The following is a 27,403-nucleotide window of genomic DNA, read 5'->3' as shown; positions in this document are numbered from 1 at the left end:
CGTACATTTTTGTACTGATTTCATTTTGCAATGAGCTCCACTGGATAAAAGACGAAGTCACAAAGCAGTGGTTGCTTTTGTCTCGCGACTTCCGAAATAAACACGATAAAAACACGTGCAGTGCGCGTTGCGACATTGCTTGCGCGTTTCGTGAGTTTTGAATGTCCGTGTAATTCGCAAAGTTTTCTGAAGTTTAGACACTTAGAACTAGGTATATCTATATCAGATACGAATGGCAGATGTAATAATTCTTCCCCCGTGTACCGACGATGACAAGACGGAAGTATTCAATAAAATATCTCGTACGTATTGCATGTGCCTGGCGTCTATAGCTGTCATCAATCCATTCATTCACTGTGATCATGATCGTGGCACTGTCCATTCACCAAACTCCGTTACAAGCGTGCAAACATTGAAAGTGGGTTTGAGGCACTTGTGTGAACACAACATGAGAATTTGTTGTTGAACCGGCACGAACGATTTGTTGTACATATTTGCACGCAGCATTCTCCTGCGTCTCTGTTGAAACGGTTGGAAGATGGTTCGAGTCGGTGTTTTCGAACCAAAGAGCGCGGCACACGTCGTCCGCAGCGTCACTGGATTCTGAGTCGTCCGACGAAGAGGATGTCAGCGTGGAGGAAGAGCATCCCGACGAAGTGAAGCACTTGCAGAGCCTAGATCCCAAGGACTGGAAAGTATGCTCGTTCAGTTTATTTAGTCACGAAATCATTTTGAAATGTCGACGTCTTTGCATACAGAATCAAGATCATTATCGTGTCCTAGGCCTTCATGCGAAGAGATACAGAGCTACAGAAAATGATATCAAGAGAGCATGTAAGTCTTGCCTTACACAGGTATACATTGGGGAAAGATGGGTAGGGTTAACTGGTCCTCATAAGTTGCTATAAACCTTGTTGCTTCATGCTGCAACATTTTACCTCGATTACATAATTCAAACATGCTTTTGAAAGTACATCTGTCTGTGATGTCCGTTAGCCTAATTGTTTTTTGTCAACTCTTCGTTATGATTTTAATTTGCTTCCTATCGAAATTGTTGGTTAACATTTTGCACTTGCTGAAACCCGTTTCTAAAGAAAGCTCTATAGTCCCACCTACAGCATTGTCAGGGGTGGTATGCTGGTACCTTGCACCTTTCACTCAAAGTAATTTTGTGTTGCAGATAGACGTAAGGTTTTGCTGCATCATCCAGACAAGCGCAAGACAGCCGGTGAAAAAGTGCAAGACCTGGACCACGACTATTTTTCCTGCATAACGAAAGGTAGGTAGCAGTTCTTATTTCTCAAGGTCTCTACCATGCCAGAGTGTGCTAAAGAAACGTCTTTGTGCAAACAGAATATTGCAAAACAACATACTGTGACGCGTGCAGAAAAGAGGCTTCCCGGCTGCAGCAGGTCACCCAAGCTTGTAATGTGAGCTAGTTGGTACGTCCTCACATCGGTGCTCCTTTGAGCCACGATTCACTCAGTTCTTCAGAAAATGGATGACAGGACTGAACTCCTGACAGTGTTTTCCTTCTGTGTTCTTGGGTGGGATGCGACTCTAGTACTAATATTCGCACACATAATTTTGGAGCGGAATGTCCCTTTAAGAAGTTGGCAGTCCAGGATCATTCTGTAACAGCTTGTGTGTTTGTCTTCCTTTGAATGGTCACAATAATATCGTGCAGATTTGCTTATGTTTAGGCCCTGTATATGCAACCAGCACATGTTTGTGCGCATACAGCGCCCAAAAAAACAAGGGACAAGCGCAGGACATGTCTCCTTGTCCCATGTTTTTGCGCGCTGTATACCCATGCATGCATTACCCCAACATGCCCAGATGGGCAAAGTACAGATGCCCAATGTACCGGCGCATGCAACTACTGGATAACTACGTAGCTACATAAAATTCATTAATGAACTTTGTTATATTTTTCGGGGGAAATGTGAGACAGCAGATGTGGAGGCAATTATTATTATTTGAATTCACCTTTTAAAAACTCCTGACACAAGCGGGCCGATATAAGTAAAGAAGAAAAAAAAACATAAATAAATTAAAAAAACAAGATATATATCGCCAAATTTTGGAATGCAAGCGGGCCGAAACCAGAGCTGCACACTTCTCGATTTATATCTCAAAGTACGTGTTCATTTCCGAGTGTTTAAAAAAAAAAATTGGGTGAAGTTAAATAACGACTGGCACTGATTCTGCTATATCACATCTGATTAATAAGTTGGCTAATGAATTTTGGGGCAATTAGTCGTCCAGTAGTTACATACGCTTTCCAACAGGATGTCCACCTGGCTGCTTTACTCACATGTGAAAAATGTATCTAGGTAACTCTCATAGTTTTATTATAAAAGTTCTGTAAAGGATTTTAAAAAAAATGTCCTGTAGAAATGTGAAGTCTGCAGTAGGGCCTTGGTAGAACCACTGAATGTCATCTTCCTTCTTTTGCAGCTTATGAAATCTTGGGGGTTCCTGCAAAACGTCGTTCCTACGACAGTATCGACCCGGAGTTTGACAATGAGATACCTCAGCTAACAAATGGGGCAAAGCAGAACTTCTATGCTGTGTTCACACCTGTCTTTGAGTCAAATGCCAGGTACAGTAGATCTTGGCCAGTATTTCACGTAAGATAGCTTTAGTTAAGGTAGCTCAGATATGAGGTGAGGTAAAATAAAATAACACGAGCAAATTATACAACTCCTTGTATCAATGATAATTAAGTGTGGTACTTTTGTGTGCTTTTTTTGCGTTTTCAGTAATGCTGCAGTACACTGCTTCGTTTTTGACTTATAGGCATTCAATTTTGATATGTCAAAGTTTCAAATGTCCTCCTGAGCAGTGCAATGCATGACAACACTTTGCATGAAGTGATAGAACAAATTTAAATGCTCCGATGGTATTTTATCCCAAAGTCTCTAAAACACCTGATGGATGGATGTTTGAAGTACTGTAAAACCCTTTGTTTTCGCGAGCCCATAATTTTCGTGAATTTCGTGAATCGAAACAGGGTCGCAGTTTTGAAGGCAGCTCATTCTCCCCGCAGTGTCAGCTTCAACAATGGAGACCTTTGGGAATCCGATTTTTGTCTTCTGGTCACAACTCCCGAAATTTAGGGGCCGCGAACAAATCCCGAGTGCTCAATTCGCGAAACTTGCCGGCCGCGAAAATGAAGGGTTTTACAGTATGTTTCATTGTGATATCCAGCTAAGCGTTACCAGTCTCAAGTACTGAAAGGGTTACTCCATGCCATGAATATCACTCAGCACATGCCATGGCTGTGCTTTGTATACAGTCAACCCATGTTTATTCAGGACTGGTCTTATCGGGGGGGAAACGTCCTCGTAGTGGGGCATCCACATACTGTAAACGTATTTTTATTCACGATGTATTAATTTTCGTGAACCACTTTCGGGAAGTTATTCGCGAGTATTTAATTTCGCGATTCCAGGTCTGCTTCCTTCCGCGGGATCAACGTAAAGCTGTGTTCGCTAGTACAATTTTTTCGCGATGTTTTGGCAGCCGTGAAATTCGCGAAAATTAATACATCTCAAATAAAAATACGTTTACAGTAAGTGGAACTTAGGAGTAGACGGGCCATCTGTTGCCAACAACGAGTGTTAATTTGGGAAGACAAAGGAAGAGACGTGTCAGAAGGTAGGGGGCAAGAAGGGTTACCTTCCCCCTCCCCCCCACACACTTGCCAATCTTTCATGCATAGAGATTGAATAGGGTGCACTATATTCTCTTATATGACATATCTTTGTAGGATTTGCATGTTGATCAGCATGAATTTTGAATAGTGCAGGTAACGTTTTCTAAGTGAGAAGAATTTGTAACTTTGCATGAATAATTTACTAGTAGCACTGCTACCCTTATGACACGAGAACATGTTCCTAGCTTAAATATGGATATACAGTTGAGCCCGTTTATAACAATACTATTGACGGTATCGCAAAATCTCGAAAAAGTTGACTTTATGTACGAGCTTTCGCTCTTGTATAAAGTTGTAAAGCAGGAGCTGTGTCCTTTCTCCTCAGTTATTTTCTTTGGTGCGGAATACTTAAGTTGTCCTTTCATTCTATGCTGGGGGAGCTTTATACGAACATGATCCTCGGCGCCAAATCGCCGGTCAGGGTCACATCACCAAAGTAGAATGGTACAAATAGCTTGCCGCTGAACATTCACATTTGTTGAGAGCACAATAGCATTTTATCTAGCAAACTTACAACATGCCTTTTTTTCCAAAATGTATGGTGCCTGTAGTGCCACATGTGGCTATATTTTTCTCTAACAGTATGGAACTGTCTTTCTAATCTACGTCGCAAAAGTAATGTTTTCACTCTGGCTATTTCAACAAATGTTAAAGGTGGTCCACAAAAAGGCATGTTCCCAGACTGGGTGATGACAATGCAACAAGAGATGAAGTTGACAAGTTTTACCATTTCTGGTGAGCATTTGGATAACGCCCATAGCACCTCTGTAAGTGAAACACCCCATAATGCTGTCTTTTTCTGTAGGTACAATTTTGACTCATGGCGGGAATATTCCTACTTAGACGAAGAAGAAAAGGAAAAGGGTGAAAAGTACGTACTTGCTAAAAAAAATTACCTCCTACCAGAGCTAATGTTCTAGACATCCAGTCAAGTTTCCTTCAGCATTAGCAACATCAATGTCATCTCTGTAAGGAATACGGGAGGAATACTGCGATTGTTACACATTTCGATTGTGTTTGCGAAAATTAATGACAGGGTTAAACTAGCCTCAAATTTTACAGTCTAGGTGATTAACTCACATATGGGCATCCTGGTTCCTGGTAATCAAGGTATGAGATCAAGAGGGCAGAATAATACACAGTCCAGCTTGTTGAAACAACGTCATAAAAAATAATAACGAAAGAATGAAGCACAAAGTCAGCTACTTAACTATTTAATAAGAACTATTTTACAGCACTATTTAATATGTAAGCTTTCGGGCAGAGCACAGGATTACACAGGATTAACTGATCCCCAGGTGGCTACGGCGGAACTACACTCTAAATCTCAAAACAGATAAGCACCATTTAACCAGCTGCTGCATACATAGGGCCCTGGGCTCTATACATGATGAGTAGAGCCTGAGCTTGGGCAACGAAGAAAGCATGGCGAAAGCTCAGACCAGCAGTGTTTTACTGAACAGGGAAAACAAATTACAGTCGCCGTCCGATTTTTCGGAGTCAGCAGGGATCGCGCAAATGTCTGAATAGTCGAGCAGTCCAAAAAACTGAATTTCAGTTCAAAATAAACTTAACCAAGCACTATTAGGCTGGAAAAATTTGTCGATGCTTTCCTAACGAGCTTCAAGCTCTCCTGATAACATTAGCTTCTATTTCCTGAAGCGACATTTCGTCACTCTACACTGACAGAGGCACAGCCGTCAGCGTCATCGAGTCCACAAGACTGCTTCACCTAACGCGTGTGTGCTTTGGGCGAAGCTCGCTTTACAGCGCTGTCGCGCGACTCGTGGGCGGACAGCACGTGCTGGGCCTTTTGAATCAAGGGGTTGGCCAAAAACGAAGACGCAAAAGAGTCACAACAGACCTCTTCTACTCAGAGGAATGGAAAATGAACGATCGTTGCCAATTTTTTTTGCCTCAATATTTTAGTTGGTCGATTTCTTTTGATACGAATTTCGGATGATACCAATATTTCCTGTCACCCCAAGAGAGAAATTCGCTGATGGAACGAACAGAGTCTGAAATTTTGGACGTTCTCACACATCAACTCTATGGGACCCGCGGCCGTTCCGCGAATGAGTCCGAATAATCGAGCAGGTCCAAAAAATTGGGGTCCGAAAAATCGATCGGCGACTGTATTGGCAAATTCGCATTCAGTCATTTCAGGAATTCGGTGATTTCCTGGCAGTTTCCCTGCAGTTTCCTCCTTCTTCTTTTTTTTGCCAGATTTTGAGCAATTGTGTTCGCATAGTATGTTCTCGTGGCACTTTCCAAGTGCCAGGAATTTGCCAGCTAGAACTTTTTCCACCCGGGCCTCGAAGCGACTGTGCAGCGGATTGCCCAGCGATAACCGGTGTCGTCACATCCGCACTGCGAAGGCCTTCATTGGCCAACACGTCGAAGTTCACGTGGGTGATCAGGTATGACGAGCGACCGCAATGCCGGTAGCGTGATCCGAGCAACTAAAACCACTATATCCCTTGCACTCATGCTGACGTAGCGTCAGTCGCGCCATCCAGCACGGGCGTCGGCCTAGCAATTTCCGAGCACTAGGCCGTGTTGCCTCAAGATGGCCTCCCGAATTCGCCATTAAATATGTAAATGTATTCGCAACTAACCCCAAAACTGAGTCACGTTTTAAGAAGAGGCTAAAACAGTTATTTACGAGACACGTGCAGCTACATCAAGCAGAGTCCACCAGATGTTTGCTAATCCCTCCGTAATCAGATGTTTGTGCAAGACGCGTCGTCGGAACGCAGCGGATGTTTTTTCCCACAGTGCCTCACAATTTTCACATACCGTAATTTAATGCGTATTAGCCGCGGCTTATACGCGATTTTTTTTCTTTTTCTCACAGGCGCTCTGCGGCTTATCTGATGACTATTTTTTCCTCGTATTTTCCCCATAAGCCAGCTTTAACGAAAAGGCCGACAGTGTCTCTGGAACAGCACTGCCCTGCCGATGCACGAACAGTGCGTAACAGGGACGGGTCCACATTCGAGTAGATTAATCTTCCTGGTGCATTCCCCCAAGCAGCTTTAACGAAAGTGGTGACAGTGATTTACGTCTTCTGGAAGACCACTGACCCATCAATCCATGAAAAACGCCCAACGAGGGCACAATCTGATCTTCATAGAACTCTAGAGCTGACCTTTTTGTTGTACACTATGCCAACATGGTATGTGTATGGACCACAAGATTTGTGGCCTTCTCTATGGTCTCCTTCGTCGCACAAAGCAGTTGTCTTGTGTTGCCCGCGGCTTATCTGCGAGTGCAGCTTATCTGCCAGAAACTTTTCAAAACGTTCCTAAAAATGCGTCCTGCGGTGCGGCTTATACGTGTGATATTACGGTAATTCTAAATGCGCTGCCAGGTTAGAATCTGGACAGGTTTTATACTGGCCTAATTTGTCATTAATACAATGTGAAGTTCGTCCAACGTAGACACAATGGCACTTCAGTGGGATTGAATAAACCACATTTTTGGTGCACGGAAGAAAAGAAAGAGTTCTCCGGTTTTTATCACAACCTACCCAATGTTTTGAAAAGGAAGTAAGATGGTCTAGGCGGAACCTGTAGCTCTCGTCTCTGTGTCGTGTTTTCTTCGTTGCCCACACTCAGGCTCTTCTCGCCGTGGATCCGTATGTCACATGAAAGCGTTCTTGATTTGTAAACTCCTTTTGGACATTTTCAGCCGAGACGAGAGGCGATGGATTGAAAAGCAGAATAAAGCAGCTCGTCAGAGGCTTAAAAAGGAGGAGATGCAAAGGATTCGGCAGCTGGTTGGTAAGCTGATCTTCTGGACGTTTTGACCTGGAACAGCCTTTTTTGCTCCCCAGCAGAGAGTACGTTAGTTCAAAATGTGTTATACACTAAAGTTTAGGGTTTTAGTAAAAATTGTTAGTTCGCCGTTAATATCAGGGAACGGTAATGGAAACAAAAATGGTGTAGTGGTATTACCAAAATTGGAGGTGGTAAGAATAACGGGAACGTATATCACTGTCCTTCATTACCCAAAGAGAAGCGGAAACGAAAATGATCATCCGGAATTGAATTCGGGTAATGGCTACTCCTGTTGTGCGATGAGGCAACTGACTTTTCATTTTACTTTTGTATTTTGGAGGCCCATTCCCTGTAATATACGCCTTGAGTACTACACGTGAGCACGGCAAGCGCAATATATATTGGTTCTTGATGGTGCATCTGTCACTTACTCGTCCCAGTCCACGGAAACCTGCGATTTCACCACGGCTACGGCCAGGTTTTTTACTACTGACCAGGGTGTCTACCAACCTGGAAAACAGGGAATAGTCAGGGAATTTTGATGTGACTGGAAAAGTCAGGGAATTGTCAGGGAATTTGGCTAAAAAGCAGCTGAAGTCAGGGAAAATCGCAGACAAGTGCCGTGATGATGCGCGGCGAATCACGAGTGCCGACCGGTGGTTGAGAGGCGATGCCGCAGCAACGTTACCGCGAGTAGCAGTTCACCAGTATGACAAGCTCTGACGCAGAAAAGTAGGGTAGCCTCAGTAATACTTAATAAATGGTCCGTTTTATGGGGGATCTGTATCAAAATATAGGAGCAGGCACCAAGTTCCCTTTTGTTTTTGTCAGGGAATTCGCTTGAAATAGTCAGCGAAAAACTTGAAAAGTCATGGAATTTGAAGGCTGCAGTTTGGTAGACACCCTGACTGACGGAATCCGCCTATGAATGCGACATTGGATGGAGGTCTGGCTACGCACTGCGCATTCTATACCCACTCAGCATCTCATGCTTGCTGAAATGCAAGATGCTCTCTTTAGCTTGGTATTTTCCACCGAAGAATTTGCTCATCCACCCGACATGTACTCATAGCCCGATTTTTTACGCTATTTTACGTATCCTGAAATAACATGCAATTTGTACCTTCTGAATTTCAAAAGGCGTAAAACCTAATAACACAAGGCTCTAGTCATGTGCATACTAGGAACTCCTAGGGACTAGGAACTCCTGGGCATTCTCTGATGCGTCCTATGCGCAACGATTAGTGAAGGAGCTGCTTCTTCTGTATTTTTTCATAATTTTCTGTATCCCAGCTGTTTGTGTCTTCTTTTGCTTGAAAGCATTAGGGAATAGCAAGCCCACACCGTGGCTAACCTTTCCCTTCTCTTTTTTCTTACTTTGCATTAAATATATTCCCCCCCCTAGGAACATGGAACATGGTCTGCTTTATTTTTAATTCAAAGACACAAGACAGTGATTCTTGTTTTGTTTGCAGACACAGCGTATGCATGCGACCCACGTGTGCAGAGGTTTAAGGAAGAAGATAAGGAAAAGAAACTAGCTCAGAAGAGGGCCAAGCAAGAGGCTGCAAGGCTAAAGGCTGAGGAAGAAGAGCGAGTCAGTACTCTTCCTCTTATCTGTTGCTTGCTACATAGTACCGTATTTTCACACGTATTAGCCGCGGCTTATGCGCGATTTTTTTTTCTTACGGGCGCCCTGCGGCTTATCCACCGGTGCGGCTTATCTGATGACTATTTTTTCCTGGTATTGTCCCCATACGCCGATTTGAACGAAAGGGCCGACAGTGTCTCTGGAACAGCACTGCCCTGCCGATGCTCGAACAGTGCGTAACAGGGACGGGTCCACATTGGAGTAGATTGATCTTCCTGGTGCATCCCCCCAAGCAGCTTTAAGGAAAGTGGTGACAGTGATTCACGTCTTCTGGAAGATCACTGACCCATCAGCCCACGAAAAACACCCGACAAGGGCACAATCCGATCTTGGTAGAACTCCAGAACTGACCTCCTCTGTTGTACACTGTGCCGCTCCCGGAGTATGGACTACAGGGTTTATGGCCTTCTCTATGGTCTCCTTTGTCGCACAAATCAGTGGTCTCGTATTGCCCGCGGCTTATCTGCAGGTGCGGCTTATCTGCCAGAAAATTTTCAAAACGTCCCAAAAAACGCGTCCTGCGGCTTATCTGCGGTGCGGCTTATACGCGTGAAATTACGGTATTTTTTCTGCCTTCATTTTATTTCTAAAGATAAATTACTATTTCTTTCATGAATTATGTCAACTCAAAGACTGCCTGACATAATCCATGTCATCAGTGAGATTTAAAAAAACGAAAAAAAAAACGGAGAAATTGAATTTGTCGCCCAACAAATTCTGCTTCTCCCATAAGGAACTCTCGAAATCATCAGTGAGGTGGCTATAGCCATCTCCAGGAATCTTGACATGATAGCTTTTCCGTGTTTAAGCAGAAGGTGATTCTGTGTTTTAATTTCGTTTTCTTTTCTGTTCTTTTGTTTTTTTACAATTGCGACTATTCTATGGTGCTACTATTCTGTTCCACTTGCCAGGACTTGTATATTCTGTGCGCTTCTTATGTATGCCTTGACTAAGCTCCTTGTGTACCTTCAGGCTCGCCAAGAAAGACTGGAAATTGAAAGGCTCGCAAGGGAGCAAGAGGAGGAAAATACTCGGCAACAGGTGAACTTTTTTTTGCTATCTTTGAATCTCCCTCTTTAATTTTTTTGCAAATGACTGATGTCTGATTGATGGATGATATTTGCACTGCAATAGAAGCCCCATTCCAGAAAGGAGCCACAGTGTTTGTGGAAGATAGCCAACTTAATACAACCTTAATTGCATTAGTTAATTATAATAATGATCAGGAAAATGGAGGATGCGACAGTTCCATTTTTAAAATACAGCAATCTGCATACGCAGCCATAAAATCTCTGGGCAATACCGTAGTGTGAAAAAATAACATCACTGTGGGGCAATGAATATGGATAGGTTCACATGATGCAACTTCTGCTGCAGTTTTGTTCCAGCAGTAGTTAATGCACAATTGAAGTTGCAGAAAGTACTGCAGGCTCCTTTCACATGGCGAGCAACTCGCCGCATCGTAGTGTGGAACGAACTCACGAGATGACACAAGAAAATGTCATCATCATGAAAGATGAAAGTCACTGAAAAGGTTAGCCAGCTGTAGGACTAGAACCCACATCTTCTGGATTACCGGTCCAGGGCTCTACCAATTGAGCTAAGCTAACACGCCTTCTCAGCGACTTCCAAGGGTGCGTCATCTGAAGGGACAAACCAGTCACTCTCTCTCACTCATCCTCCTTTCACTCTTACATTTTTGCACACTCATACACACATTCATACGACATTATTCGACGCAAGCCTTGAGGCCTTGTATGTGATTGTCCCTTCTATGTTATTCCAGCCTCAGAACATCAGTTCTCTCATGTCATCATCATGTTCATCCACAAGACTGAGAATGGAAAAAGAATATTATTGAGTTTGCAACGATGTATTTAAGAATGTTTCAGAAAAATGTCAAAAATGTTTTCCGTGAACCGTCGGGGGCAGCTTCCATGCTGCTCGCATGTTGTTGTCTGGGCTGCGGAGTTTATGTCTTGGAAGTGGCGCCCCGACAGCGAGCTATTGTGATTGGATGTCTTCGGAGGAGGAGCCAAGTGATTGGCAGGTTCCGTCTCAAAGTCGCATGCAAAGGGCGATCCCTCCTGCAACTCTTGCATCCAGGCCGCACAAACCATTCCTACGGCTTGCATTGTGTTGCGCTGTGTGTTGACCCTATGACTTTTCCTTGCATTTCTGACAATGCCTCTTGGTATCCTTAGCCGGACCACCAAAATAAAGTCAACACAGCCAAAGTAATCTTTATTAACTCATTGCTAGGAGTTCATAATAGAACTTAGTACATTGTGAAATGCAGAATTTGGGAATTACAACATTGCAGGAAATCAGAAGCATTAGTCGAAACAATTTAATTCAGAACGAAATCCCTCTCTCTTCTTTTTTTTTCTTTTTTCTTGGGTTTGAGTTCTGGTCTTATTTTTTGATTACTAGTAATGTAAATACACGTAATACTGTGTTGTTCAACAGAGAGAGAAAGAGAAACGTGAGAAGGAAAACCTGAAGAAACAACTGAAGAAAGAGCGCAAGACCTTGGAAACACTCTGCTCCCAAGGAGACTACTACGCAAAAGATGAGGAGGAACGAGTGCTGCACCTACAACAGTTGGATAAGCTATGCAAGCTGCTGACTCTCCAGAAGTAAGCCCCTGTTCCCATCTGGCAGACATCCTACAAAGGCCAGGCCAGTAACAGATAAAGAGCCCTGACAGAAAGCAACCGGTGAAATCATGGTGTCCCTCTGGGCTGAATAACGTGTCTTTATAACTAGAGCCTGAAGTTTTCGGGAAATATTTTTTCCTACATTCGGGGGGTAAAAATCGGGTAAATAAATGTGTGCACTAAATTCGTGCAAATTCGGGTGAAAAAACTTCCAGCACGCTAAATTCGGGGAGAAATCGGGCTCAGTTATTCAAACTAACTGAAGCGGTTCGGTACAAACGGTGATGTGACTGCATTTTTCTGCCAGACAATTAAGTTAGTGCATTCCAACAGACATCCCAGTGAGGGAAATTTGCCGGGTAAAAATCGGGTTTTGCCCTAAAGAGGCAACCTTCGATTCGGGGTGCAAATTCGGGGAAGAATCGGGTAAAACCTTAAAACGTCAGGCTCTATTTATAATCCTGCCACAATCCAAACTACGTATCTCACATATTGTATCTATCTGTGTGTTATGGTGGAAGGAACGCAAAATTGATTTATAATTTTGAGAACTATGACATGAAGTTGCACCAGCCTACTGCCTGGCAACATTGTCCCTGTAATGTTTTCCTTTTTTATGGCGTGCTAGATTGGGAGGTGCCTACGCCACTGCTTCGAGATGCTAACCTGTGCATACATTCAGTACTGAACTGCGCGTGTCTGTGTTGTAATTTTTGCATGAGATATTCACCTTAACAGTGGCAGATTTTTCAACATGAGAGGGATTTTTCTGCTGCCACACACTCATTCCAACTTTCCTGTCATGCATGTTGACTACACAGTTATGCATGCACACTGCATAAACACTCAAGTGAAAGCAATGAAATAGTGAATATGTGTCGCATTTATCAATTCTTTACGGTCGCCAACTGATTATCTGAATTCGTTTGCAGCCACCGAGCTAACTCCAGAATCAACCGATTTCCGTGTACAATGTCCCAAACTACTTCATTTGTGAGCAGCTTGAGTGTTTGTACGCATTTCGGCTCAGACTTGTCTGATGGTTCGGGATGGATAGTCTATTTTTAGTTAGGACGGGACGAATCCAGAATTTTGCGAATCCGAATCCAAGGAAGGTCCTACGAATCCACAAATCCTTCTAATCCTTTCTTTAAAGAGAGTTTAAAAAGCCAAGAAAAAAAACTTCTACTGGAGAGCGTTTTGAAGCAGAATACGATAGAATTTGTTTAATGCAACAAAAATTAAATAGTAGTTTCATTTCGGGAGAAAATATAAACCCATATAGTTTAACGTATTGTTCATCGACTACAAGAAATACATAAATTCGCGAGTCTGAATTATTTCCATAGGGCTAAAGCAACAGTCAAAAGCAAAACCACATTTACTTTTAAACTCGTAATGTAACAGTTCCTGCATGAACTCTTTCAGTCCAGAGCAACGTAAACAAAGAAACAAGAAAATAGCCGCCGCTCAATGAGGCTTTCGTCGGATTCCGGAGGCGCCAATTTGAAAAGGAAACGAACAAATGTTGTCGCTCGATTCGAAAGATTCGATTCGCCGTTTTGGGCACTAGGATTCGGATTCGCGGATTCGGTTGGCACATCCCTAATTTTTAGTATGCATTAGCAACCACAATCTGCACTTGCTCAACCAACTACACTACTGCACAGTAATACTACTCTATTATTCAGCGTGCACTGCGGCAGGTTGAGTTTTGTGAATGATATAATGCCTTCGGCAACACGTTTGCGTTGTTAAGGAGCTCTCCCGTTAAAGATAGAACATCAGAAGTAGGGCGTGACTTTTTCGGGTTAAATGCCCTTCTCAGATTCGGGGGAGGGGGGGGGGGGGGTAAAAATCAGGCGTTATTTTGAAATCTGTAATTCGGGGATAAATCGGGCTATCATCGTGCCTTCGGGTGTTATCGGGTGTTTTTTGTTTCTCCTCTTGTCTAATAAGTCCTTTCCTTTTTTTTTTTCTTTTTTTCTTTTTTTGGGTGACCTACCAGTGCTAATACCCGAAGGCATAGGTAGTGCTGACACACATGGGTGTATTTCTGGGCACGTAAGTGACATTCTTTCATGTGCTACACGTGGCGACCTTTGTTCATCTCCAGTGGAAGCGTCACTTGAGGATTTCATAGTGACTGGAATTCGGGGAAAAATTGGGTTTAACCTGAATTGGTCGGAGGTCAGTTCGGGAGGGGGGAATAACCGGGCGGAATCGGGTTTAACCCGAAAAGGTCACTCCCTAATCATAAGTGTCACCAACCTGGTGCCTTGAGCGACTGGGGGCAGGCGATACACAGTCTGTCTCTGCCTCAGTCATCACTACATCTCCTGCTCTTCTGTGTATCACAGTGGTTGTTGTGATTGCATTGATCACCGTGCACCTGAATGAAGCTGCAGTCGCAATAATTTGCTGTAAGTGTCCTCTCGCGTTTGTTTGCAGCAAGACAGGGATACATTGGCATCTTTTGAAGCCTCCTTGGCTAATTGAATAAAGGCTTTGGGAAAAAATGAGGATTTTTCACAAAAATAATTCTGAAATTTTGAGCCAGCTCTGTGGCCCCTAGAGATGTGAAATTGTGGTATATCTGCATACTCTTTATTCCTTGATGGTATTGCCTACACCGACTTTTGCAGTGACTCCCATGAGAGGTAGTCATGGAAGATAGACTACACACTACAAAGCACTGTATATGGTCAAGTTCCTTTATTGGATAATAATAATTTGAACTTTTTCATCACCATAGGTTGCAAGATATGAATGAATCTCTGCAGAGCAGTAGTGAAGAAGAGAGGAGAGGCATTTTTCTCAAGGAGGTGACCACATTTCTACTCTGTTTTCATGCATGCACATAATAATACTTACTGTTTGACTGCAGAAATAGTTGAAATTTTATCTAATCATGTTGAAGGGACACCCAATTTGTACATCGAGGAGTTGATTAGGCCAGAATTTCAGCAAAGCCTGCCTGTTTGTCTTTACGTCTGTACCTGTAAACAACAGAGAAAAATAACGTGATGGAAAGTACACATTGTTCTGAAGCTGGAACATACGAATGGACAAACACAACGCAAGCGTCAAGGTGCCTGGGTTCATGAACAGTTGAAATATGATAGCCATCGAAAAATCTCCTTGAGGCCGACAAAGGAAATGCTCAGTTTGTTTTTGCCAAGACCCGAGGAAATGTTCGAAAGTCTTCATGGAGCCGCATCATGGAAATAGCTTAGGGGACTTAGGTGCACATATTCTGTGGTTGTACCGTGGAGCTCATCTGGCGTCCGAGCGCAGGGAAGCCTTGCGAGGACACTTCCATGGAGCAAAAACTCTTCTTCAGCTCACTTGACATCTGTTGTTTTCTTTTTGCTTTCTCTTATGATTGAAAAAAAAAAAAAAAACTTGTTGAAAATGCCCGTCTGCAATCTACAACTTTTGAGTTGGCACCACGCACTTTAAAGGAGCAGCGAGGTGACATATAATGTGGCAGGAAACCCCATTTTGATCTGTCAAGGTGTCCATCACGAGTCAGCATGCAGACCGTTGTCTCTCTGCGATGTGTTGTCACTGCGCAATTTGCAAACACATAGGGACAGAGCAGCCTCGGACAGCGGATCCTCGCGTAATGTCGAAGTGTCCCCGTGCGTTTGTCCTCGTTTCTTTCCTTCGCAGCTCACGTGCTGCACATATTTGCTTGAGCCGTGCCAACCTACGTTACAACCAGAGTTATATACTATGTCACAAGGTTTCAGAGGTGTGCAAGACGGAGGCCTCGCACGCATGCTCTGAGGATCTCATTTTGCTTATCCAGAGTCAGAGCTGTAGTTTTGAACCCACAGGAGTTAGCGCTCATTGCAATAGCAATCAGTAGTGGAAGCCAGAAGTGCAAGAAATCAATGGTGCCCTTCCTTATATTCACCGGCCTTTGTTTCTGTCCCATGATCTTTCACATTTGGGAGTTCTCGGTCACTGTTGTGCAGTCCCCATGTACACCCCATCGTGTGACACATGTAGATACAATTGAACCTCTGTACTATAACGAATTTACGAATGGTCTCTTTTTTGTGTGTGTGTGTGTGTGTGTGTGTGTGTGTGTGAATGAGTGAGTGTGTGAATGTGAGAGTGAGTGAGTGTGTGAGTGAGTGAATGTGAGAGTGAGTGAGTGTGTGAGAGAGAGAGAGAGAAATAGAGAACGTCGTTCAATGAGAACACTCAAAGTAACAAGAAAAAAAATGGCCGCCGCCACCATCACCTGCGCTGTGCATGCGCAAAATGCTATTTGTCACAAAGCAGATACCAAGCTATGAAGGGCACAAAAGATCAAGTTTTATTCATCGTATAATGCTACTTACTACGTAATTTATGCACAGTGTCGGTTGAAACATTTCGCAACTCCAGATGGCCCCTGCTGCTTTCTCCCAGTTCTGCTGCGCGCTTGCGTGTCGACGTTTCTTGGCTGGTCCACTTGCATTCATGACTGCTGACAAACACACAAGGAAAAAATTCCGGGGAAAGAACGAGAGTACACTGGTGTTGAATACCGAAACAAACAAGAAATGGGTATCACACAGGCATTTCTGCCGATGGAACTTTGACCGGTGGCATTAGTGCTGCGAACAAAAACGTCAAAAGCAGCAAAAGACCACAACCTACTCTCATTGGCATCAACAAAAGCGAATTAGACTTCGCGAGAGGCCTGCAGTGCGAGTTTTCGCATCTAAAGACAAGTGTGAAGAGGCCCCTGGTGCGACGTTTTCACGAAGGCATCAACGTACTGGTAATTAGCTCCAGTGGCACACACGTCTACATGCTCCTCGGCATGCCAACAGCACGTGATCGTGACAGCAGCAGTAACCAACGAAAACTCACGTGAGGGCAGTGGAGAGGGGAAAAGTTTCTCTTCCTCTTCTTCGTTGTGAAAGGGAAAGACACGTGCAGAAGGGTTTCTTTGGCTTTCGTTGCCCAGAGACTTCGTTAAATAGAGCCGACCAAACGAACATATTTCGTTAACTCTAGCACAAAAATACATTGGCGTCTATGAGCAGAGCCTGGAATTTTTCGGGTTTTACCCGATTCTTCCCCCGAATTTGCACCCCGAATTGAAGGTTGCCTCTTTAGGGTGAAACACGATTTTTACCTGGCAAATTGCCCTCGCTGGGATGTCTGCAGGAACGTACTAACTAACTTGTTTGGCAGAAAAATTCAGTTACATCACCGTTTGTACCGAGCCACTACAGTTAGTTTGAGCAACCGAGCCCGATTTCACCCCGAATATAGCATACTGGAAGTTTTTTCACCCAAATTCGCATGAATTTAGTGCACATGTTTATTTACCCAATTTTTACGCCCCGAATTTAGAAAAAAATATTTCCCGAAATCTTCTGGCTCTATCTATGATGATGCGTACGAGTGACGGAAATTCTTCGTTAAACAGAGGATTTCGTTAAATCGACGTTTGTAGTTGAGAGGTTCAACTGTGTACATGTATTCTTGTGAGATATTGAAGTCACAGCGATGAACAGGGTTTTACGCAGGTCCCCCAAACTCACCTCGGAAAAGCGTGCAACGAAGAAGGCCGCCACTTGATACCCCACTGTTGCCGTTCCGGATCACTTCAGTGCGCTAAGTTTAGCGGCAAAATGTTTTTGTTGTTTCTACGAATGAATCTAGTCTTTATATGTCCAAATAAAATGCGTATAACAACTTTCTGTGTCGTGTTTCGCTTTTTGGTCCCGTTTTTAAACGTGTTGAGCGATCGGAAGGATCTAGTGCACGGCTGCGTGCACCGCATAGCGTACCTGTCGTACCAGGCGCAGTCGTCCATTTCTCCTTCGGTGACTTGGCCTGGCTTGGATTGTGCTTCAACTGGATCTTTAGCGCGCTACAATGCAACGCAAGCCAACGTCTGGTAACAATGGGGTATCTAAGGGCGGCCTCCGGCACTGCACGCATCGGGATAGGAACAAATACATGGGAAAATGGTGACCTTGGGGGACCTGGTTTTACGTCGCCGGGCAAAGCGACGTCCGAGCCATTGACCCTCGGGTTCTCGTTCTGAAATTGAGTGAGAGCCACGGATCCCAGGCTTCTGTTTTGTCCACCTTGTGTGCGTTTTATGTACCGTGTAGAATGTTGAAGGTCGTCGTGATGCTCTTGCAGGTGAAGGAACTGGACGACCGGTTGGAGCAGGAAAAAGCAGAGCTGATCAGCGCCAGCCAGAAAAGCTCCGCCAACCAGGCCGAGAGCCACGGCGGTCAGAAGGCGTGGCCAGCGGACGATATCCAGTTACTGGTCAAAGCTGTCAATCTCTTTCCAGCAGGCACAACTAATAGGTAATGTGAATTGTTCTTACATGCTAAAAAAAGGTGGAGGCTCTCCCATTTTTGAGAACACTGTGGCCAAAGAAGCATCTATCAGATCAGATATACAGTGCAATGCCGTTAGTTCAAACCCAAAGAGCACCGAAGATTTGTTAGAATAAAGGTGGATTCGAACTAAATGGGAGACGCGTTGTGGCTTGCTAGAGCTAGCTCACCAGCTCGCAGTTATGAGATGCCTGAAATGTAAGAGGCTCGTTTATTCCTAAATATTTATGTATAGGCAAGGATCAAAACATCTCGGGAGGGGGGGGAGGGTAGAGAATAGTCCGTGATACGTGGGTGCATTCGCTTCTTCAGCCGCAGCTCAATGAATGTCGCCCAACCAAATCACGAACATTGACTGTCATTCACACACTTTCGTTGGCTGTGTTGTGGCTTACCTGCTCTGGCCCTTGCATTCACGCAAACCATTACTGTGGCATGTTCTTCATTCCTCTGACACAAGTATTGTTTCTATAAGCAATGGTCCTGTAATAACAATTAAGTAAAGCCGGCTGCCGGCTGGCGCACAACCAGGCACTTCCAGGAGATGCACGGGTTCGCATTTCTTGAATCCTGGTTGAATAAGCTGTTGAGCACGTTCACATGTGTGAATTACTGGGCGTTTCCACCCGTTGGAATACATGGGACTCTGACGGGATCTCAGTGTCAGTTTGAGTTGTCTTGTTGCTCGAACTAACGGGATTGCATAAAGATTAGATAATAAATTAGGTTTACGTACGAAGCACATTGTATTTACTCACATACGGGACGCACCTGACTTTAGTAGCATGACCGGATCGAAAACCTATTTAATGAATAGGAAGCAGTATGTGACAGTCAGTAATGTACATTCCATTCAGCGAAGCATATCCTGTGCTGTACCGGAACGATCCATACTTGGACCCTTTCTTTTCCTTGTATACGTAAATGATCTGCCAGAATTAATGTCATCCACCATGATACTTTATGCGGACAATGCAAACATTTTTATAGAGGGCCCGTCTGTAGTTGAAATATTTTGAAAGGCCAATCTTGTTCTTGAAAAGTTCTCCTCCTGGCTTGCGACGTTATGAGCCCAGATCTTCTAACCTATGTATTAAATTATCCCAGCCTCAGATAAATTTTGGAACATTTACATATAAATACTATGCAGGGAAAAACTGCAATACTCTTCCATTAGAAATACGCAAAATTACGACCTTCTGCATTTTTAAAAGTATGATTTCTCAAGTGTTACGGACGGATTGGTTAGTTTTCTTTTTCCTTTGTGCGTGTATGTGTCTATGTGCGATTTGTTACATTTATTTTCTGTTGCACAGCTAAATATGACTCTTTTCATTGCTGCTGCAGCAATTAAATGCTTTTGTGCCTTAGTGTCCCCTTAAACAACCCCGTATCTTGTAATATTAAAAACATTCCTCCTCCTCTTGACTGAAGTAGAGGAGCTAGGCAACAGTTTTGGGTTAGCCATGCTTCTGAAAGAACCTGGTGTGAGAAAAGGAGTGCATATAAGGGAACAGTTCTGCAGGTCAAATATGTACAGTGTGCATTACTATCCCTGCTATCTCATGTTCATGATAAGTCCACAACCGTGATAGGAACTAATTCCTGCCATCAATTTCTTTCAGGTGGGAAGTAGTAGCAGCTTTCATTAATCAACACTCGACAAGTGGAATTCAAAGGAATGCCAAGGAAGTTTTAGCTAAAGCAAAGAACCTACAGAGGCTGGGTGAGAATTGCGACAAGATTTGGGGGAGGATTGGATACAACAGTGGAAACTTGGACAAGTTGGGGAAGCATACTTAAACCAGTGCAAAAGTGAACAAGAAAAGCACATTTATTACAGCTGTGTTTGTAGTGAATGGGCTTATTTTTGTTCATTTTTAATCCACAGGCTGACCACTGGTAACTTTGTCTCACAACTTAAAGCTACAAATTATTATTTGACTATCATTTATGTCATGTTGCACTGTTCTAAACCAGGGCGTTGTATGTCTGAGTAATAATAAGCTGCTATACTAGAGACAGCCACTGAAGTAAGTGCATGTTATGCATGCGGTGTATCCTAGTCACCTGTGCTTTTTTCATTGTGCCTAATCATCATCATCTAAGGTGTTGGTTTAAGGGCTGAAGTGTAAATTGGAGAGTTGTTGAACCCCTTAAGAGACCCCCAACCGAGGTGAACAAACAGCGGAGCCTTCATGTAACCACCACTCGCTTGGCTCTTGTTACTTCGTCCTCCCACAAAAACTACCAACCATTCTATTTAGGGCTTTCTTTATAGGGCACAAAGACTATGATACACCACCGATGACAACATGCAGCTGGTTTTGATCCCGTGGAGCACTTCGTAGTCTTGTTTGTTATAACGTGATACATCTTATTTGGGACACCCCATGTAAAGGTCAATTAATAGATCAGTCACGGGGTGGAAATACAAGAGAAGTCTGTAATATAAAAGAAAAAATTAGGATACGTAAACATTAGAGGTGTGCAAATATTCAAAATTTCGAATATGAATCGAACATTTGTGATATTTGATTCATATTCAAAAATTTGATATTCGAAAGTTTCAAAAATTCGTAAAAGTTTGAATATGTATTAGATTTTTGAAATATCGTAGCAGCGTCTTACAAACCTGTTGCGGGCTGGAATTTGTATGTTGGAGTAACAGTGACGAACGTGTAGCAGAACAGCTGCAAACTGACGCGCAAAGCTTCCTGGGTACACTCATCTGCAAATGCGTCCCTACACAATCGGAAACCAGAACTATTACACGGTTGTGTGCAGCCTCCATTTAAAGTTCGCTCCAGCGAAACACAAAACCACAGTACGCTTCATGCATCATCAGCACAGTCGCAGCTTTAGTGGATTGCCAAACAAACTCTGAAGATTCGTATGAGGCCTACAGTTCGGCCTAGAAGTTCTGGTTAAATATAGAAATTTTGTTGGCATTGGAACACTGCTGCCACTGCACGCACAGTCAGAACCTGCATGTCGAATGTGTTTCTTCGGTTTCAATATATGGTAGCCAGCGATACATATTAGAGTCATGGTTGTGTGTGGTAACAGCGATAATCGAAGAGAGGGACGTGACAATATTTCAACGTAGTTGCTCCAAATCCGGTGCCCTGCAACCGTATGCTAAAAAGTGACAGCTAGGAGGACAATAACGCTGCAAGTTATTTGAAACTGCACTAACTGTCGTTACAGATGATAGCGAGCCGCATGGAGCGATTTGGCTCGCAAAGTTTTGAGGTGTCTATGCAGATTTTTGCTGTGAAATGAAAGAAGTGCTGAACAAGAATGTCGCGAACACATCAATTATGTATAGGGAGTGTCTTTTTCGGGTTAAACCCGATTTCTCCCCGAATTCCAGTCACTATGAAATCCTCAAGTGACGTTTCCACTGAAGACGAACAAAGGTCGTCACGTGTAACACATGTAAGAATGGAGATGGGTAGAAATCCAGCGAACCGGTAGAATGTAAGAAGGGAGTTGCCTCAGGACAGAAGCCGCCGATATTTCGAACAGAGACTGTTCTTCTTCTGGGCCCAGAAGAAGAACAGTCTCTGTTCGAAATATCGGCGGCTTCTGTCCTGAGGCAACTCCCTTCCTACATGTAAGAATGGGTCACTTACTTTCCAAGCAATACACCCCCAGGTGTGTCAACACTGTCTATGCCTTCGGGGATTACCCCTGGAAAGTCACGTTCTCGCAAAAATAACAACAAAAGAACAAAAAAGAGAGATTGGGAAAAAAGACTTTAATAGACAAGAGGAGAAACAAACACACCCGATGACACCCGAAGGTACAATTATCGCCCGATTTCTCCCCGAATAACAGATTTAAAAATAGCGCCCGATTTTTACCCCCCCCCCCCCCCCCCCGAATCGGAGAAAGGCATTTTACCCGAAAAAGTGACTCCCTAATTATGTATGGTGAGCACAGGCAGACAACATCATCGAGGATTGCGGTTTTGCTGCGCTAATGAATGAGGCTGTTCCAAACTACCGTCATACGTGGGAGCACAGTGAAACCGTGCAGTTTCTCACCCATGCAACAAATGCGGAAGGTGTTGTCAGCGCACTTGCCACCTTCATTTTCCTTCTGAGATGTGCTCATCACACACACACACACGTTCTGAACATGTCATTGCCCTTTATTTCCATCCTGTCTGTTTCACCTGCACTGCCAACACAGATGTTCACTGTTCATAAAATATGTTTGAGGTGGAAGTTGTTTTTATGGTTTCCAGCTTGCCTCAAGAGAACAGCACATTGTTTCATCGTAAAAATAATTTTAGTGTGCGTGTGCACATAAGCTGTACGCTACGCGCATACATTAATACTAGAGCTGTACGAATATTCGAAATTTCGAACATCGAACGAATATCTGATGCCATTCGCAACCTGTTGTCAGTGTTCTAAATTTTTGAATATTTTTAGTATAGTACTAGAGAGGTAGTACTGTCGCCCTTCTGCAAGTGGGCTTCTCCTCATTACACTCGAGTGTTAGGTGAAGTTTCCTTTACACTGTTTACAATGTCCTGTCAAAAGTGTGCAACTTCTTTGGCCTCATGGTCAACAGTGTACTCTTGGCATGGCATGTGCACATTGATATGTTAGAGTTACGAAGTATTTTCCTCTCCCCCATTGAAATAAACGTGGCTTCAATGGGACCCGAGTGCCAGTTCAAATTATTGAAAAGTGCAAAGTAAGAGATTTCGAATTAGCGAGATTGCACTCTACAAAAATATAGTGGACGTTACGGAACATGTCTTCTTAGTCGTGTCTGTTTAAGGCTCTTTTTCTTTCTTTTTCTGCTAGATCCCAACTTGAAAGAAGAAGCAAACAAGAAAGCATATGAGCAGTTAGAGAAGACAGTCAAGAAGGGAGAAGTGGCATTCAAGGATGAGTCAACGCCATCTGAACGCTTTGACAGTAAGTGCACTGTGGACTCCATTTTGAGTCTTTAAATCAAGATGCAGGCAGCCTTATTCTTAAATTTCTGTGTATCTGCTAAATATTACGTTCAATAGTTCTTGCACCAGCATCATGTCTGAGTGAACACAGCATTCACTCGTTGCTTAGGTTATCTGTTTGAGTTCACCACTCTGAAAATGTGCCACTTTTTTGCACCACATGCACGAACATCAGTTGTTTTGGAAAACAAGCTTTCTGCCTTTTTTGGGATCAGGCTGAGGGCACATATGTGAACAGTGGTTTTCGTGGATAGGGCTTTGCATGGTTCCCGTCATCACACAGCAAAAGCTTGATTTGCTGCAGTTGAAAGTTCTGTACCCACTTATTGGTATATGTCTTATCTGCCTGAAGCACCAGCTGACCTGCAAGGTCTCAATCCAAGCCCATGGACTGCTGAAGAACAGCGTCTCCTGGAACAAGCCCTTAAGACGTATTCCAGTGCTACACCCGATCGGTGGGACCGCATAGCAGACTGCATCCCCAATAGGAGCAAGAAGGACTGCATTCGTAGATACAAGGCAAGTATATGTAGTAGTGAATGTAAGGCATTATTCTAAATACCACTCTTGAGATTGCCTGGACTCTTTGCTGGAGCTCATTTCGTCCGCGATCATCGCATCGGACAACACTTCATGCAACACCGTGCCCCAATCAAAAGTAGTGCACGAAATTTGAACAGTTCAAGCTAGTAGTCCATAGTATTTGCAGGCAATTTTTAGCATTATGTTTGGAATTTTCTGATGTTACCGCAGCAAGATATAGCACAAAATTGACACACTTTCATGTCAGTATTGTGGATGAGACAAAGGGTGAAACACTGCAGCAGTGAAATGTGCTGCTCAATTAAACATGTGACACGTTGCATTGTAATCCCAGTTGGAACTGAATCGCCATTCGTGGCGCTGCATTCATATCACCCATGTGTAAGGCTCTCGGTTTTCTACGATTCCGCGAAATTTCGCCGAATTCGGAATTAGTTGCAGAATCCTTCGTTGGCACAGAATTTCATGGAATCCCTTATTTTTAGAGGTGTGCGGATATTCGAGTTCTTGAATTCGGTTGGAAATCAAATATGAATCACTTAAAGTATTCGATTTGCCAATTGAATACCCAATATTAGGGTTTCTGAGTATTCCGACTATCTGCTGAATATGATCGGTAGCTCCCAAAAGTGGGCTTCACCTGGTGATTCGCTGCATGAGGTGAAGCCTGCTCTACAAAATTGAAGCCTGCTTTACGAAATTGTCCATGCTGCAGGACAAACACAGCCAGATTGTAGTTTAGCTTAAAGGAGCGATAAAAAACAAGTTCAGTACATGCTATGTTAATTTCATACTTGTTATCATAATTCAAAACTTTTATTCTCTCTGGAGCCAGAATATTAATTATACCGGACTCTTTCTCGCTTCGGCGCTAAGCAGTGAACGACGCTTCAGCTCGTGCATTGGTGATTTTAGTCGAACATGCGCGTGAACGCGCATGCCACACACGGAGCATTCCCGGATAAAAATATAGCGCTCGTTGCAAAGCGGACTGGCGTTGCTGTCCGAAGGACGTGAAGATAAATGTTGTCAGTGGAACATTTGCGAGACCTGTTGTTGGCTACGATTCAGTGAATCAGTATTGAAAAATGCAGCAGTGTGCATCATGACTAGAGCCTGAAGTTTTTGGGAAATATTTTTTTCTAAATTCGGGGGGTAAAAATCGGGTAAATAAACATGTGCACTAAATTCATGCGAATTCGGGTGAAAAAACTCCCGGTATGCTAAATTCGGGGAGAAATCGGGCTCAGTTGCTCAAACTAACTGTAATTTGTTGGTACAAACAGTGATGGAACTGCATTTGCTGGCCAAACAAGTACGTTAATGCATTCCTGCAGACATCCCAGTGAGGAGAATTTGCCGGGTAAAAATCGGGTTTCACCCTAAAGGGTGAACCTTCTATTCGGGTTGCAAATTCGGGGAAGAATCAGGTAAAACCCTAAAACTTCAGGCTCTAATCATGACGCACATATACAGAACACTATGGTCGTACCCGTTCCAGATCTACTCACGCTCGATAGGTATGCGCGCGCTTCTTCTGCTGCTCTCATTGGATGCCCCCAATCTTTGCCTCCTGGGGATCCCATTTGATGCCAAAGGCTGCTCTGTTTTCATGGCGTTTTTCTTCTAAATGGTGGCATTGTATGAATTAATTTGGTTTGGTTTGTACTAATTGAAACACGGACTTTCATTTGAGAGCAAGTTGCTTTTGCATTTTAGTGTCCCTTTAAGATAACGTTAGCCAAAGTTTGTTGTGCATACTTGGCTGAGAAAGGGGCGGCACCGCTCCCGTGCGCAGTTTAGCGCTGGCAGTGGAGTATTTTGATTTGATGACTGGAAAGTTGCCATTAAAAAGTTAACTCTTAAATAATGCCTACAGCCCAGGAACAAAAAAGGGTTTCTTAAAGTTATAACTTCCCCAGGGCATGTATTATAAACTCGTTCCTATAAAGTTTCTATAAACTCTGTAGATGCTGAAAGATCTTTCAGCAGGTATAAAATGATTGCAGGCGACAGACTGCATCGGAGGAGAATACAAGATATTATGTATGTAATACTGAGCCACAACACTGATTTGGATCTCTAATTTTGTGAAATATTTTTTTGTTCCCACATTATCCAAGAAAGTTTCCTGTTTCAAGCAAACAGTTGGCTGCTTGCAGCAGAACATCGCTGGATTTACAAGTCGGTGCCACGGAATTTTGAATTTGCCTTACCCATGCCTAGTGTTTAAAACCCATATTAACCTTACTTATTAGAAACAGCTGTTCTAGTGCCTATGAGCCAAGCTTTCCAATGGGTAGCAATGGGCTTTCTGAGGTATTCGAATCAGTGGATGGGTAGGGTGACCCCCGTAGTCAGCACGTTTAGGGCAAAATACCACGTGACAAAAAGCGCCGCGATTGCTGCAAGCAGGCACGTTTTTTCCTTTGTTCTTGCGGTCTTTAAAAGAAAAGTCAGTTTCAAAATATTTTCACCGGTGTAGCTTAGGTACAATGCCCCTGTAGTCTAGCTCCAAGTATAACCAGAGGTTCTCTCTACTTTGACAAATTGCAGGAGCTGGTGGACATGGTGCGTATCAAGAAAGCAGCTCAGGCAGCAGCGGCACAGGCAACAGGCCGTCCCAAATGATGCTGCCCTACTCCCTTAGCATTCAAATGTTTCTTGTCACTGCACTTTGGCCTATCTAATAAATTTGTTGTTCTGTCATGACCCTCCTCTTCTCAAATAGATCGACAACGCAGAGTGGGCTCTCATGGGCCTCTGAAGAAGTATAAGCCCGAGCTTGGGCAGCCCTCTCAGGCTTATATTTCTTCATGGATCTCTTCCACCAGCTGGTGTGCATTTATGCTGTCTTGTCTGTCTCCTGAAATGATAATTGCAGGGGATCATCCGAGCAGAACTGTGTGAGAGCTGTGGGGGTGTGAGAAGAACCTGTGAACCTGTGGGGGTGTGAGAAGGGATGTCAGGCGACTGGTCCCAAGAGCTAGGTTGAACGATCCAAAGATTGAGCTAGGTTGAGCAATTCGAAACGAAAGAAATTCGGAAGTACAGATGAGCACTTTTTCGTTTGACAGTTTTTGTTACAAAACTTCTCGTGCCGGAGGGTCACTTCACCTTTATCCTGCACCAGGCGGGGGCTCACCTCGGGACACAAAGCGTCTCAGGAAACTAACCTCCCTCTCCTCTTGTCGCAAGAAGTTGATCTCGTCGGGGGGGGGGATGTTTTATGGTCTGAGGTTTTCCGGGTTTTATCCCGAACTCTCCGCCCGCATCGCACATTTAGTGCTGCGGGCGGGTAAAACCAGATTTCCACCCGAACAGGAGTACTTTTGTCACGCGGCGCGGAACCGCGACGCACTACTGTGGTAGTTGAAGAGAGGGAGGGACCACCGATGGGGGAAGGAGGTTACTCCTCGTGAGGGCAAAACGCATGGGACGCGTTTTCCACAGCGTCAAAACGTCGCGTGTACACGGTGTTCTTGTACGCGCGGCGAAGAAACGCTCGCGGACCCGAAACGCATGGGACGCGGACAGAGCGAGTGACGCGCGCCAGTGTTGCCACGTTCGACGACCACAATCGTTCGTCCTCGAATGTCAGTAGTGGACAGACTCCGGCGTGAAGTAAAAAAAAAAAGATAAACGAAATCTGAGGTCACACGCACGCCGAGCGCGCGCGCATTGAGAAATGGTCGGG

At 43.9% G+C, this 27,403-nt stretch overlaps 1 protein-coding gene across 1 annotated transcript; it reads left to right on the top strand.

Moving 5' to 3' along the window:
- Positions 1–34: 34 nt before the first annotated feature.
- LOC135400259 (dnaJ homolog subfamily C member 2-like) lies at positions 35–26,415 on the top strand. The gene is made up of 17 exons (XM_064632040.1): positions 35–302; positions 505–695; positions 759–834; positions 1,181–1,279; positions 2,461–2,605; positions 4,376–4,456; positions 4,527–4,592; positions 7,415–7,506; positions 8,979–9,100; positions 10,127–10,195; positions 11,624–11,793; positions 14,570–14,639; positions 17,977–18,149; positions 19,808–19,908; positions 23,009–23,122; positions 23,516–23,682; positions 26,263–26,415. The coding sequence occupies exons 1-17, from the start codon at positions 233–235 to the stop codon at positions 26,335–26,337; spliced, it is 1,881 nt and encodes a 626-aa protein (XP_064488110.1). The 5' UTR covers positions 35–232; the 3' UTR covers positions 26,338–26,415.
- The last annotated feature ends 988 nt before the right edge of the window (positions 26,416–27,403 follow it).

The sequence above is a fragment of the Ornithodoros turicata genome, chromosome 7, assembly GCF_037126465.1.
Source record: "Ornithodoros turicata isolate Travis chromosome 7, ASM3712646v1, whole genome shotgun sequence".
NCBI lineage: Eukaryota > Metazoa > Arthropoda > Arachnida > Ixodida > Argasidae > Ornithodoros > Ornithodoros turicata.
The sequence above is the reverse complement of the archived record's forward strand: the minus strand, read 5'-3'. Positions and strand labels throughout refer to the sequence as shown.

What these genes read in the sequence shown, in the direction of transcription:
- LOC135400259 (XM_064632040.1), top strand. Translation starts at nt 233, where the DNA reads ATGGCAGATGTAATAATTCTTCCCCCGTGTACCGACGATGACAAGACG. An exon ending in GCCATCTGAACGCTTTGACA is followed by an intron (nt 23,123 to 23,515) that starts GTAAGTGCACTG and finishes ATCTGCCTGAAG; the next exon opens with CACCAGCTGACCTGCAAGGT. An exon ending in ACTGCATTCGTAGATACAAG is followed by an intron (nt 23,683 to 26,262) that starts GCAAGTATATGT and finishes GACAAATTGCAG; the next exon opens with GAGCTGGTGGACATGGTGCG.